The sequence below is a fragment of the Mixophyes fleayi genome, chromosome 8, assembly GCF_038048845.1.
Source record: "Mixophyes fleayi isolate aMixFle1 chromosome 8, aMixFle1.hap1, whole genome shotgun sequence".
In the NCBI taxonomy this organism is placed as follows: Eukaryota; Metazoa; Chordata; class Amphibia; order Anura; family Limnodynastidae; genus Mixophyes; species Mixophyes fleayi.
Window position 1 is genome coordinate 101,732,542 of NC_134409.1, and position 16,052 is coordinate 101,748,593.

General features: G+C 40.7%; 1 protein-coding gene across 1 annotated transcript in view; it reads right to left on the bottom strand.

Annotated features, from left to right (window-relative positions):
- CACNA1I (calcium voltage-gated channel subunit alpha1 I) overlaps positions 1-16,052 on the bottom strand; it is a 565,240-nt gene that overhangs the window by 175,925 nt on the left and 373,263 nt on the right. The window contains exons 6-8 of the mRNA XM_075183011.1: positions 13,639-13,798; positions 8,679-8,994; positions 8,155-8,247 (exon numbers count right to left, since the gene is read on the bottom strand). Coding sequence (XP_075039112.1) covers positions 8,155-8,247; positions 8,679-8,994; positions 13,639-13,798 — 569 coding nt within the window. The remainder of the gene's footprint in view (positions 1-8,154; positions 8,248-8,678; positions 8,995-13,638; positions 13,799-16,052) is intronic.

Genomic DNA, 16,052 nt, shown 5'->3' on the forward strand with positions numbered 1-16,052 from the left:
GTCAGGAGCAGCTCCTAATTACACCCACTGCTATGTTTAGATTTCTTTTGTTTTAAAATATACCATTTGACAGCTTCTTCTATGTGAATCTGTAAACAACGTTTACAGGCTTTTGTGTGAATTTAGAGATATTTATTTTCCTCAGCTGGATGTTATAGTATAGTTGCTGACTGCAATTTATACAACCTGCTGTACTTTCCAACCTTTTCTCTGTGTGGTCACTAGCAGTGGTGTGTAATATTTGTATCCTTTGAAAGGAAATGTCAATGTTTTTAGTAGCTTTATTCCATTGTGTTATTCCATAAAAATCCAGTAGATTCTACATTATAAGTTATTCTGCACAAAATTGTTACTTTGCTTATTTGCATTTGCTAATATAAGTGTAGCTTACGTCATACTTACCTACTTTTGAAGCCAGCTGTCCGGGAGGGGGTCCGTCGAGGGGGGCTTGGCCACGCGTGGTTCGCCGTTGGGCTCTGTCCTGTCAATCTTAGGCAATTCTAGCCAATTGCAGCAGGGGGCGGGGCCACTATGCCGCATTTAGCCCCGCCCCCACCACCTTCAACAATGGGGACAGCTGGATCCGGGATTTTTGCCTGCTCTCTCGGGAGCAGGCAAAATTGGGACATTGCAAGAGAGTAGACAACTATGGCTTACATAGAACATAATTTAATGCCAGGATCTGTGGCAAGAGCATAAACTCTGATCATGAGTTGTAGGGGTGCCATTGTCCTAATTATGCATAATTGTTTTCAACTTTTTATTTTTGCATATTGATATTTTAGTATTTACATAAACATGACATGTGCACACTTATTTTCATGTAATTATTTTATGCAGATAGGATACACTGGGGGTTGAAACCAAGGAGGGTTATGGTGGTGGTAAGCACGGTGTACGGAGTGGCACAGAAAGAGTGGCCCAAAGCTGCAAGGAAATTAAATCCCGGTCTGGTTGCTTTGGTGAAATTAAATTGAAATAGCAGCCATAGGTTCCAAAAGGACACTGTCTACTTATCCAAATTTTACCAGCAAATGATAGCAAATTTCAACAAAGCATCTCAGACCAAGGGTTTCTGGATCTATTAGTCAAGTAATGATCCACCAAACTTATATTTAAGGTCAACATGTAAAAATGCATCTCTGCAATACATTTCTATTGATACAAACCTGCCTATTTATATGGCTCATACAGGTTTGCACTTAGGGGGGATTTCCACTTTTTTTAATGAACATCGGTCTTAACAAAATGGTTACTGTCACTGATCTTACTTAGATTTTGGTTCTAGTGTATTATATTTAGTTATGTGTTAGCTCTAGTGCTCCAATGTTTTTGTTTTGTTTGTTTTGGGGTTTTTTAAAAAAAAAAGAAAATGCAGAAAGGTAATCTCCCTGTGCTCCTCTGCTGCTTATTATATGCTGAACGTGATGTGAAGCACTGACTGAAAAACTATAACACTAATTTTAATTTCCTTTTTTATTGGGTGTGAGAGGGAATTCATTTTAATTTTATAGTGTAGTATTAATTTGGTAAGGGAGTGTTACGTACTGTCAAGTTGTTCAGGTTCAGGATGGGCCTCAAAGCCTGCTAGGCAATGACTACCCCGGAGAGGTGCGGAGTCTAATGGAAGGAGAGGTATTCACCAGGGATCCCCGCAAGGAGATATGGACTTGGCTGCTCTCCAACCACAAGTCGCAGTCATCTAGGAGGCGCAGAGCAGACTAGGAAGGAACCCAAAGACAATGGAGACGAGTAGCTATGCCAGACTGCAAGAGGGTAAGTATTAGAGATGGTCACTGACCCCCGTGTTTTGGTTTTGGATTCGGTTTTGGATCTGGATTACCGTCGTGTTTTGGTTTTGGTTTTGGTTTTGCAAAACCGCCATTGCGTGTTTTGGTTTTGGTTTTGGTTTTGTTTGGTTTTGTTTTGCTATTTTGTTGGAAAATACATGTTTTTGTGCCTAAAATAACCCAATTTAGTGCTCCAACTGTTTTAGAGATAAGTAATCTAATTGTTGAGGTAATAAATCATCCAAAAAAACTGTTTAATTCTTCGTTGGTAGGCCTTCATTTATTCTACACACAAAACAGATTGTCTTCCTCTCCATCTATGCATATTGGCAATGCAGCCATCGTCTTTGAATCTATATTACACCCTACACTTATAGTTAAATATGTAAAGAAATGGAAAAAGACAGTTTGCTTTCTGTCTCTATAGGCCCCCTCCACTTTTTTAAAAAAACAAAAAATTCAGCCATTATAGACTGTACAATATTAATTGACATGGAGAAAGCCAGTTTGGTTTCTGTCTCTCTAGGCCCCCCTCCACTTGTATAAAATACTAATAAATTCAGCCGTTATATACTGTACAATATAAATTGAAATGGACAAAGGCAGTTTGGTATCTGTCTGCATCAGATCCTCTCTCCACTAGGAGTAAAATAGAAAACTATTCAGCCGTTATATAATCTAGAATATAAATAGAAATTGAGAAAGGCAATTTGGTATCTGTCTGCATCATAATCATCAACATCATCATTAGCGCCCTCGTCGCCTACACAAATCTCCCCCTCATCCTCTTCTAATTCCAAAGTGGCATCCTCAATTTGGGTATCACCGGCTACACTCGGGCTATTAAGGCACACATCAGCAGAATGCTCACGATTAGACATCCCACTGTTGGATGGACTCTCCACAGGGATTGTTGTCATTTGTGAATCAGAGCAAATATTCTCCTGTAATGCCTCACTGTTATCTTGCAGCTCGGCTTTGACGCGTAACAGTAGTTGTGCACCAATTGTAGGCTGGGTAACTTTTTGGGATCTGCCACTAATAGCCAAAGGTGAAGGCCTCATTCTCTCTTTGCCACTGCGTGTGTAGAATGGCATGCTTGCAATTTTTTTTTTATCGTCACTTAACTTTTGCTCAGTTACACTTCTTTTTCGCTTCAATACAGTAAATTTTTTTTTGGTTTTTGTTTTTTGCACTAATTTGAAAACACTCTGTTGTTTGACATCGCCTTGGCCAGATGACGTACTGGGAACACTAACATCAGGACTGGTGACAGAACCTGGTTGCTCATTTAGATCATATGTGGACTGCTTTGAATCCATTGCGTAGATACTGCTGACAGATATGACTTTTGACAGCCAGAAATATTAATGCACAATTAGAGAGGACACCCCAAAAACACTGAGGAGTGCTTAAAATTATTGAGTAGATACTGCTGACAGATATGACTTTTGACAGCCAGAAATATTAATGCACAATTAGAGAGGACACCCCAAAAACACTGAGGAGTGCTAACATTTATTGAGTAGATACTGCTGACAGATATGACTTTTGACAGCCAGAAATATTAATGCACAATTAGGGAGGACACCCCAAAAACACAGAGGAGTGCTAAAATTTATTGAGTAGATACTGCTGACAGATATGACTTTTGACAGCCAGAAATATTAATGCACAATTAGAGAGGACACCCCAAAAACACTGAGGAGTGCTTAAAATTATTGAGTAGATACTGCTGACAGATATGACTTTTGACAGCCAGAAATATTAATGCACAATTAGAGAGGACACCCCAAAAACACTGAGGAGTGCTTAAAATTATTGAGTAGATACTGCTGACAGATATGACTTTTGACAGCCAGAAATATTAATGCACAATTAGGGAGGACACCCCAAAAACACAGAGGAGTGCTAAAATTTATTGAGTAGATACTGCTGACAGATATGACTTTTGACAGCCAGAAATATTAATGCACAATTAGAGAGGACACCCCAAAAACACTGAGGAGTGCTTAAAATTATTGAGTAGATACTGCTGACAGATATGACTTTTGACAGCCAGAAATATTAATGCACAATTAGAGAGGACACCCCAAAAACACTGAGGAGTGCTTAAAATTATTGAGTAGATACTGCTGACAGATATGACTTTTGACAGCCAGAAATATTAATGCACAATTAGAGAGGACACCCCAAAAACACTGAGGAGTGCTAACATTTATTGAGTAGATACTGCTGACAGATATGACTTTTGACAGCCAGAAATATTAATGCACAATTATGGGGGACAACCCAAAAGCGCTGGGGAGTGCCAAATATGAAGAAAAAATAATAAACCTCTATCCTCCTCTCTGCACTAGCGATTTTGGTTAGAGCAATTGCAAGAACAATATTGTATTCTTTCTCTGTCCCTGCTCTAATTAGCCTATGACTACACCCTGCTCTCTCCCTCTGTCAAATGGCGATGGATTGCTGTGGAGGCGTGTATTTATAAAGTTGAAGTATCGCGAGAACCGAGTCCCGAGATCCGACGACGTCACAATGACGTTCGGCCTCGATTTGGATTCGGAATTGGCGGGAGAGTACCGAGCTGCTCAGCTCGGTACTCGGATACCCAAAGTTCGGGTGGGTTCGGTTCTCGGAGAACCGGACCCGCCCATCTCTAGTAAGTATACAGCTCTTGGAGAGCGGCAGGTGAATCAGGAGAATACGACAGGAACAATACGCTGAGAGAAGCAGATGACCTATAGTCAGCAGACCATCAACAGCTCTGAGAGGTGTCTGTAATGAACAGCAATATACAGGAGCGCTGAGATCCCTAAGAGCCGGTTACCCAGAGACAGGATTTGTAATGATGCCCGATGCCTTGTAGTAGCCCTTCAGGTAAACTGTGGAACACACTACAACAGGTAAGAGAACTGAGATCCCAGATGGATAGCGAAGGCTTGATTCAGGATGAATGATGAGGTGTGATATAATGCTGGCTTAACACGAACATGTACTGAGGAACAGATGACTCAGGAACAGTAATGAGAGTAATAAACTGTAGAGAACTGTGCGCTGAGATCCCTGTGGGCAGAATAGCCCGGAGCAGGATCAATGATGAGACGCGATACTCAGCAGTATAATCACTAGCCTTGAATTATAACAGGTATGAGCAACGAGGACACGATGAGTAGTAGATAAGTGATCGCTGAGATCCCTGTGGGCGGAATAGCCCGGAGCAGGATCAATGATGAGACGAGACACTCAGCAGTATAAACACTAGCCTTGAATTATAACAGGTATGAGCAACGAGGACACGATGAGTAGTAGATAAGTAATCGCTGAGATCCCTGTGGGCGGAATAGCCCGGAGCAGGATCAATGATGAGACGGGATACTCAGCAGTATAATCACTAGCCTTGAATTATAACAGTTATGAGCAACGAGGACATGATGAGTAGTAGATGACTGATCGCTGAGATCCCTGCGGGCTGGATAGCCTATAGACAGGATCGATAGTAAGGCACGAGGCACTGCGATATATCCACTGATCTTATTGTGGAATGGGTGACACCGGTTTGAACCAGGAGGGTGATGTACTGCACAGGACAGAGGCGGTCAGATCCCAGTGAGGCTTATAGCCTAGGAACAGGACCGATGGTAAGACTCGATGTACTAGCAATACAGCCATGGATCACGATGATGATACAGGTGTCACAGGAATCAGCAGGCAGGTATGCGTGGAAGCGATCAGAAGTCAGAGTGCAAACAGGAAACAGCCGGGAGAACTGCATCCATACAGGTAGGAGACCTGAAGATCTGACAATGGGAGATAGGAGGAAGTGGTTAAAATAGTGATCGGCCAATGTGGATTCAGGAGAAATTTGCGCAGCAGGGCAGGCAAGATGGCGATAGAGAGAGGTGGAATGAAGTGCAGTCCAAGATGAAATGGTTGTCCAGGGCAACAGGTATGACAACCGTCCAACATGGAGTTAGAAAGGTGCGATGTGTGATAAGGAGATCCTGGGGAGTTCCAAAGGACAAGTACTAGGGGTGTGACAATGAGATTGCATCATTACTCATTGTTCAGCAGGTGGGTCATGATGACACAAATTGCATAATTAGTACCCGCACCCTTTGCAAGAAGAAAGGTGGGATCTGGGAGGGTAATCTACTCTCCAGGAAGTCAGGGAAGATTCTTTGTTTCCCAGCAGATTTCGGGAGAGTAGACAAGTATGATTTATGTAAATGTGATTAATATTAATGTGTGAGTTTTACATTAATATAATGCTTACTTTATGCCTCATTTTTTTTTTTTTGTTACATTTTATTACAATTATATACATTTCACATTCTAATTTTCATAACCGACTACTGCTGTACTGCCTAATTTCTGTTCTGTATGCAAATCTGAATTGTTTTGGCTTGCTGTATGTACAGACAACTGCACAGTACCACTTCTGTTTATGTCAATTTCAACAACTTATATTTGGGTGAGAGGTGCACTTGTTTCTATACTCTGCATGTCGGTTTTTTTTTACGTAGAGTTCTCAGTAGCTTCTTCTGTATGAGTACTACTCATTGGATAAGTGGTCACTAATTTTAATTACCAATTGTTAGTAGATTATATTTTACACTATGCGAATAAGCAACACTTCCACTTTATCACTGCCACTGAATTGAACTTTTATTTACAGTAAAACATCTTGGAGTAAATTTATCAAACTGTGGGTTTGAAAAGTGAAAATTGTGCCTATAGCAACCAGATTTTATATGTCGTTTTGAAGAATGTACTAAATAAATGACAGCTAGAATCTGATTGGTTGCTATAGGCAACATCTTCATTTTTTTCAAACACGCATCTTGATAAATTTACCTAATTGACTACGCTTGACCATGAAAATCGGTGGAACGCTTATCACTGCAAACTTTTGCTTTGTTCCAAAAAAAAAGCAATTTGACCCCCCCCCCCCCCCCCCCTCTAGACATACAGAGTTTGCCATGTTGAACAAATACATTTGCACACCCAAATTTCGATTCCTGGAACTGGCTGGTAAAATCAGTCTGAGATTACTTTTGTGGGTATATGGGTCTGGCTAGAAATGTGCATAGTGGAAAGAATAAATTCTACACCTTGACTACCACTTTAGCACCAATCCTTCATTAAATTAAACTGTTCCATTTTTCTCGTAGAATATTGCTTATTACAACCTTATTTATGTATTTAATAAAGCAAAGTTACAAGACATTGGAATTGTGGTTATTGCATGTGCCACTTTTGTCTTTAAATATTATTAATTCATGGATATTTGCATGCTCCTAAGTGCACTTTTCCACCTCCAATGCATCTAAATTATAAAAATACCACCCACTGAACATATAGAATAGCCCCAATTACTGGCATCCCTTGAACACAGTAAAAAAAACAGTTTTAAAGGGAGAAACAAGCTCTCCAGTCACTCACTAACCAGGCAACATCTCCTACAGTGCACCGTATACACCCTTTGAATCTCATTTTAATAACTCATCCTGCAAAATATAATCTTCTTTTTGCATGTAGCCATACAACTGTGCCCAGCCCTAATCCCTAGCTCCTCAAATCATATGATGTTCCATTCTGCACCCTACCCCCCACCCACTCTGCCCAATGCAAAAAAACGCAAACTTGACACACAGATATGTGCGCTCTAGCACAAAAATAGGCACTTTACATCCAGTGGTCAAAGTGGAAAGATAGAGGTGGCGGTATGGAAAATGATGAGTGAGTGTAATTTGACAGTTTTGCAATGAAAGCAGTAAAAGAAGTGGCGGTATGGCATGCCACCATATACCGGCCCACTTTAACCACTGGTAACATCACAAAATGGTATATGTACTGGCCAGACTCACATTTGTACGTTCAGAAATAAAACTTATTGGGCCCGATTCATTAAGGAAAATTAAGTAAAGAAAATTGTGTATGTAGACTCCTGGACAAAGCCATGTTACAATGCAAGGGGTGCAAATTTATTTTTCTATTTTGCACATAAGTTAAATACTGTCTGTTTTTCATGTAGCACACAAATACTTGATAGCTTATTTGTACCCTGAAATTTAAAGTTGTAGCTTATTTGTACCCTGAAATTTAAAGTTGATATTTATGTGCTACATGAAAAAACAGACAGTATTTAACTTATGTGCAAAATAGAAAACTCATTTGCACCCCTTGCATTGTAACATGGTTTTGTCCAGGAGACTACTTACTCAATATTTGTACTTAACTTTCCTTCATGAATCAGGCCCATTATTCTTAAAATACGCTAAGTAATGTTTCAGTATACTGACTCCTTAATCTTGTGTCAGAATTCAATGTAAAAGAAATGTTATGAAATATTACTTACTATAATAAGGAGAATGAAGTAGATAAAATTGTAAAAGGAGTGGGCATCCATTACATAATACATGATTTCCACCCAGCCTTCCAGTGTGATTACCTACAAAATAGAGACCTTATGAATTCAAGTATACTAATGTCACCAACAGATACTGAGACTGTGATTTATACAAATACTTAAGCATGGTACATTTCTATATTTTTATATATATAGTATGTTGGTATTTATTGGTTCGCCATACACAGTGGAGGCAGCTGAGGGCTCAACCAATGAGACACTTGAACATGTCATAGGGTCCTAGTAAATTGATAAGATTTATTCTAAAAATTGCTTCCACACTGGTTGTAGATAAATGTAATTTATAATCATTTGTGTTCTGTGGGAAGCTGTCACAAGATTTAAATTAAGAGAACTAAACTAATGTGTGCACAAATATAGACTCAGGTTACTTTAAAACAGGACTTACACTAAGTAAAAAAACAATATAATTTTTACCAGCATAGCTTCAAATATAAATTCCAACACTGTACCTGGAATATAACAATCCAAGCATAGCCAATATTATCAAAATTAATGGCACCCTTGTGTGGGTTGGTGTTGCTGGTACGACAGACGTTGTAGTACTGGTTCCAGTTGACACACATGCCGCTGACATTGAACTCTTGCCGGATGGAATTGTAATAATAAAAGTCTTCTTTATCCAAACAGCACTCATGGCCCCGCTCCCTGAGTGGGCGAATCTCATGACACCCCATGATTCCATTGTCCCCAGACAAAGAACAGATGAATGGCATCTCATCATCTTCTTCAGGCTGATAATAAGGTGGCAATGTTATATCACCTTGTCTGGAAAAGACAAATGCAAGATTAAGTAACCGAGGACCATAATAGTGAATAATATATAGAATAGAAAACTACAATACTTCAATATCAGAGTTTACACACAATTCCATATAGAGCTATCTAGAGTTATATACATTAGATATGCTGTACTTTTCTTATGGCTGTAAATCAGACACCTCATTTTCTTCCAAGGCTGATGACAGACTACACCTGACACCATGGGAGATTGGACTGTGGTGCCGCTAGTGAGTTTGCCTCAGTTAATAAACGTATCTCTCAGCTCGAATAATGAATGTTGAATTTTGAACAGGCTTTTATGAACTGCTTTACAGGAGGCTCTGATAGGTAGACAGGTGTGGACATGGAGGTCATTTACAAAGGACAAAACTGCACAAATACAGCGTTGGATCCACTGTGCACCTTAGTTTGAGCCAATACATCTAGATTAATGCCAGAATATATAAGTTTGTAGAACAAAATGGCTGCATTGGTGATGGAGCTGAAGTTTGCACAGGCTAAGGGGAAGTGTTGGGCTGAGCGTTCCCACCGAAGTATGTTTTGCAGACCATTGCAGAAACAAGACTTCATTTTACGGAGCAAGATGAAGGGGTGGAAATGGCACATTTTAGGGGACATTTCTTGCTGTGGAGAGGGTTGCATGGCCATTTGTGCATCACCTCAGAGTTGGCAGATATTAGGTCTTCTGCTGTACTTCTAATGTCCCAAAATACTTCCCAAACACAGGCCCGGCGCTCCCATTAGGCAACCTTAGGCAGTTGCCTAGGGCGCCGGGACCTGCAGGGCGCCGCTGACTAGATTTTCTAATCTAGTCAGCGGTTCAGCGGCTCGGGAACGTAGTGCAGCGGCGGCGGGGTGCAGCTGCTGTTTTTCAATGTCTGCGGCGCATCTCACACACGATCAGTGACTGACGTCAGTGATCATGTGATAGTCTGTCCGGCGGCGCCTCTGAAGTATCACACTGTCACTGACAGACAGTGTGAATAAAGTTGTTCCCGACGTCCCCCTCCCCTCCCCTCTCAGCATGCATCGCGAGGAGCAGCTAGAGGAAGAAAAGGTAAGCAAAAATCTAATTATTTTTTTATTTAGTGTGTTCGGGGGCGGGGGTGCGGGCACGGGGGGCGCGGCGGCGGCGAAATTTTGCCTAGGGCGCCGCAATCCCTAGCACCAGCCCTGCCCAAACACAATGTAATATGCAGAAATAAATAAATAATACAGGGGGGCAGTCTGTCCCAGTAGCATTGACTGGGTTCCCTGAGGAGCCTGCGCATACAACGTTCAAATAATTGAATGAAAATGACTCAAAATCTCACGTACAACAATTCCAAATAGGGAGGAACCTGAAAAATGATTCTAAAAAAATAACCCATCTGACCTACTACGGGGCTGTTACTAAATTATTAAAGCTGGGATTCCTCAGGACTCCCCTTTATGGCCAGCCAATTACAAGCCTTGTCCCATGCTGGCCACTTGTGATTGGCTGGCAATGAAAATGAGTCATACTTATTACCACTTAGTCATACAAAACGTATTTTTAGATACCCTTGGAGTTGAATAAAGTTGGAACTCCACAAAAGTTCTGTGTTCTTTTTTTAATCCAACTTTCTTGTCTCTATTTTGCTTGTATTTAATATAGTTGTGAACAAGGGTTCGGGGTTTGGTTTGTTCTATTATTGTGTGTTTTAAAATTGTGTATGTGGCTTTATTTTTTCAATCTTAAAGTATAATGAATACTTCTGTCAATCATAGAGAACCAGGGAGTCAGGGGTCCTAATCTTGTTATTTACCCTGTTTACCAGACCCCGGTGGGGTCAGGAACAGCCCATCGCTTTTCAGTTTCGGGCTGGTGGCCTGTGAAAGGGGGAACACTATTTTTGTGCACCCCCTCTCATAAAGGCACCAGTCCTGCGCTGACCAGCATAGGTCTGGTTTTTACTACAACAGTGAACCCTACACAATATACTGTACATGGGAACGGTTTTATTACAGGTCGCGAATGCATCTGCAAATCTGCAAATGTCCTTCTCTGCCGAACGGGTCCAATTCTCTCATTTTTAAATTAAGCCATAAATAGGGCTAAACCAAGCACTGTTTGGGAGAAAACTGAAAAGTTTATTCTATTGAAATAAGTGGCAATAATGGAGGTAGGAGCAGTGGCGCACGCAGGGGGGGTTTCTGAGTCTCCAGAAACCCCCCCCCCCCGCGCTAACTAAGTGGCCGCTATAGCTGCACTGTCCTATACAGCAGTCGTGGCGCTGTCAAAGAAGCGTCCGGCGGTGCTGTAGTGTATACAGCACCGCCGCGGACGCTTCTTAGACAGCGCCGCGGCTGCTGTATAGGACAGCGCTGAAGAAACGGAGCTGCTGCGCATGCGCAGCAGCTCTCGCGGGGGGTGGTTTTTTTTTGGGGTCGGCCGACAATCCTCCGTTCACCCCTGAGGAGGTTATACTTTGATTTGATATTTAACTTTTGCAAAGTGCAGCTCCTAAAGATTTTTCAGCCACTCCACACATCGAGGATGCTTTTATTTTGAGTACGTTGTTCCCGAGAGTTGAAGGGAAGTGTATAGCTTGAGGTGCACTTGAGAAGACCTGCAAGGTGCAACAGTGCAGTACGAAGTTATTTTGGGGTGCACATCAGATGCCTTTCATAAATGAGGTCCAACAGTATTCAACAATAATGACATTAACACTGTCAGTCATTGACACTGTCAGTCTAAGCCCAGGGACAACACACTATATGCATGATCATCCATGCACAAATAGCTATATACTGTTTAGTATTTAGGTTTATCTTCATCGTGTAACAAGGGGCTTTAAATTATTGAACATTGATAAACTGATCTAATCTATACATTGTTATAGACTAGGGAGTCATTTAGAGTTGGACACATTGGCATGTAAAATATCCGCGTAAAATATGTGCCGCACAACTGTTGCATTTCTATATTCTCTTCAGATAAGTGTAATTCAAAATAGTATATTAAGTACATCCGCACGAAGATAAGTTTAAAGCATCTTTAAACATCATCATAATGCAGCCACATACTAGAAACGCCAGTCATCATTATCAACTCTATGTAATTAAATAAAAAATGCGTGTCCCTCACCTCCCCCCAATGGTGGACTATGTACCAGCGGCCTTAGCCTGGGCTGGTTACCAGTAGTGTGGGGGGACGAACAGCGTGGGGTGCACAAAAGCTGCAATCAACCAGGTTATGAATGGATGCGCTGGTGACACTATAATTGGGTATCCTAGAGCGCAAGGTCCCGCTGCTGAAGTAGGAAACAGTTCCAGCTTTATCAGCATGGGGTTGAATTCCCTAGAGAAATTTGACTTGCAAAAGAAATGTATGCTCCCCCTTAACAAAAACAGCCCCTGTGTGGCACTTATACAGCTAGTATCCTGGCATCCAGGGCCAACTGGGAGCTGTAATGCCACATAGGAAAATGCTGTAAAAAGAAAACGCATACAATGTTGATAAGAGCATACCGGTGCTTGTTGTATTACTAAAATGTATCAATAAATCTTAATGATTCAAAGAAGTTCATTGAGACCCCACATGGAGTCTAGCCACAGCTAACCAATCAATGCAAAGCTGCTATAGCTTGGTTAGTTGTGGACTGATCCCGGCCTGCCATTCGTGTCTGGACTCCACAAGCTGCACTTCAGCGTTGTCATACAGGGTTTTCCTATCCTATGGATTTACCTGAAAAAAGAAGAAGAGGATGCCTCTGGAATTAGGAGTTTAATTAAGTGGTGTATGAGGGATTGGGAGAATATTTATGTAAAATAAAGTACTTTTTCAATAGTGTTTTTTTTATATTTTTTTATATTTGGCATTACAGCTTCCAGCAGGCCCTGCAAGGATGTCTCCACCTCTAATTGACTCACAATTATATTAAAACGCCTTTACTACACTGGGCCTATGCATGCCCTTTCCTACTTTGCTCTTCCTCACCGGGCGTAAGGAGGCACAAGTTTTAGGGATACACAAAAATCTTGATACGGATGTATACCTGCGTATTTTGCGCAAAACAAATCTGACTTGTATCCAACTCTAAATGAGCCCCTTTGTCTAAACAATACATTCAGTCAATCTAAACATCTACCGTTTTCACTTTATTAACTTTTATGGACCTAAGTCATTAAGGAGAGCAAAGCACAAAAAAGGAGTAACTTTACACCGGGGCAAAACCATGTTGCATTGGACGGGGAGGTAAATTTAAAATGTTGGGACACATTTATAGTTGAGGTAAGATCAGCTTTACATTTCAGTATAAAAATAAAGCTATCAAGTATTTGTGTGCTAAATAATAAACTAATTTGCACCCTTTGCATTGTAACGTGGTTTGTCCAGGAGCAAAATTACTCCTTTCTTTTGTTTTTGCTCTCTTTATTGACTCAGGCCCAATATTTAGATCATTTTATGCAAAAGGTCATATTACAAAATAAAGTAAAATATGGACACATTTCCTAGTTATATTATTACCAAAGTCTTGTTTAAAATATATTGACAAGTGCGTTTTCCCTTCCTCCATTTCATTCACAGCATGGTGTAAAGTATCATCTTTGGATGCCTGGAATCCTACACCCACTATGGAACAAGCGCACAATCCACACACTTACATAGTGAAGTTTTCTTCTAAGAAACATCGGTTACGAAGCAGTCCTGCCCAAAGCTGCACCCCAATGATTCCAAATATGAAGAAGACAAAAAAACAGAGAAGAAGGACGTTCCCCAACATGGGCAGTGTGTCCAGTAGCAGATTCACCAGGATCCTCATACCTGCGGTGGAGGAAAGGGAAAAAGAAAGAGCAGAAAGGAAGGAGAAAAGTAGGAATGTGAAGAAAGGATAAAAAAAATAATAGTATGACAATGACCAAAACAAGAACACAACAGGGCAAGGAGGACATATAGGTAAAAGGAGAAAATGGCCGTGACAGGAAGAAGTAAAGATTATGGGTGAGAGGACAAAAGACACAAAAGAAAACTGTAAGGTTAATTCCTCAAAAACCCCAGATGGTCAGTGGGGATCTGCAGAAATAAATGCAGGCCCGGCCATCAGAAATGGGGTTAATCTCAGTACCCAGATGTCCCAACCCATGCATACAAGGAAAGATCAGAGCACATGAAAAGCAATGAGTAAATCACAGCACACAGATGGAAGAACCTGCCACCACACCCAACATGCTGGAATCTGACATCTGTTCTTGCTATACATGCAGAACTCAGACTCTGTATTTGCTGAAAAACTCTCTGTGAGGGAATGAGAACCATCTCTACCATAACATCCCCAGATGACTTTGTGTGGGAGCTTATTACACTTTACAGTGCAGGACTGGAACAGTCCAAATCCAATCAGAAAAGGGACCTGACATTATATTGTTTCCAAGGCTATAGCATAAAAGATGCACCTGAGAAACTTAAGCTGGCTGCTCATTCTTAAATAATACTTAATGCTTTCTTATTTGTATAAGAAATTGCTGGTGGCCATTTAAACATAATAAGCATAAGAATAAGGGTAAAAAAAAAAGTAAGTACTATTAAACCCTCAATATTACTTTAATATGGTATATTTATGTTATGTAATATTTTATAGATATTGTTAAAAGTTCATGAAATATTTTCAAGCTGGATAAAAATGAACATACGAAAACAAATAAACGGCTGAAGAACAAACTATACGGATATCAATGTTTGTGAATTTCTGCTGACGCATCCTACATATCTATGGTTAATTTCCATTATTTCATAACTGGAATCTATCCTTTAAAGTAAAGGTAATAAAAAAGTAAAATATACTTCCAAAGGAGAAAACAAAACTGATATTGTTCATTTTTGAGTTATGTTGACATGATGCGATCTAGATTTGTATCATGATTGCGAAACAAATGGATCAGTGAGCAATTGTGCTATACTTCGATCTGTTTGTTAAGTAGCACCTATCAAATTAAGGGGAATAAAGACATGGGCTCCTCCCATTCCTTATCAAATACTTACGCAAGTTGAAATTCTGATTGTGTATGAAGAGGCCACACACAGTACAATGGTGGGCCAAATGAGCTATATTGACCAGCCGGGATTGTCCTGTATATGGCCAACATTAAAACAGAAAGGGAAATAAAGTTATAATCAGTAATACGGGATGCAGATGGGCCAATGCTGCCGGTCAGACTAAACACTGAGTTAAAGGATTATTTTCTAGTGTGGATGAGGTCCAGAAGTTCACCGTTTGGGCCGAGCAGCTAGATCACTCCAGGCGACACTTGGGCCCATTAATGCAATTGGAATTTGACCTCACAGAAGCTGATTGTGTTCTTTTGACCGTATTTATAACATCCCCCTTAACGGCCTGGACAATTATTATCAGGACATCGTACTCATGTTATGGCCAAGCATGGTTCGATAGCCACACCTATGTGACCACCCCAAGTTACATGCAGACAAATGCAGGTAAGGAGAAAAACAGTTTTAGTGGTTTGTACACTAGTTATTAATTGACAGTGATTAAATGAGATATTATAATCCTCCCCTGAATTAAAAATTTGATTTTATAAGAGGGTTTAAACTAGAGATGCTCAGGCTTGGTTTTCTGAAAACTAAACCCACCCGAACTTAGGGGATCCCAGAAGGCTCGCGAGCCGGCATGGTACTTTCGCGCATCCTCTGATCTGAATTGAGGCAAAACATCATCTTTGCATTGTCGGATCTCGTTGGTTTTGGATTCCATAAGTACCTCCTTCCCCAGGAGATTCAGCACCTTTGCTCACACAGAAACAGGGGTAATAGTGTTCTTGTCACTCTCCATTCTCCAGTGACATTGCTCAGTGCCATTGCTCACACAGAAACAGGGGTAGCAGTGTTCTTGTCACTCTCCAGTCTCCAGTGACATTGCTCAGTGCCATTGCTCACACAGAAACAGGGGTAGCAGTGTTCTTGTCACTTTTATCATCATCATTTATTTATATAGCACCACTTATTCCGCAGCACTGTACAGAGAACTTATTCACATAAGTCCCTGCACCATTGGAGCTTACAG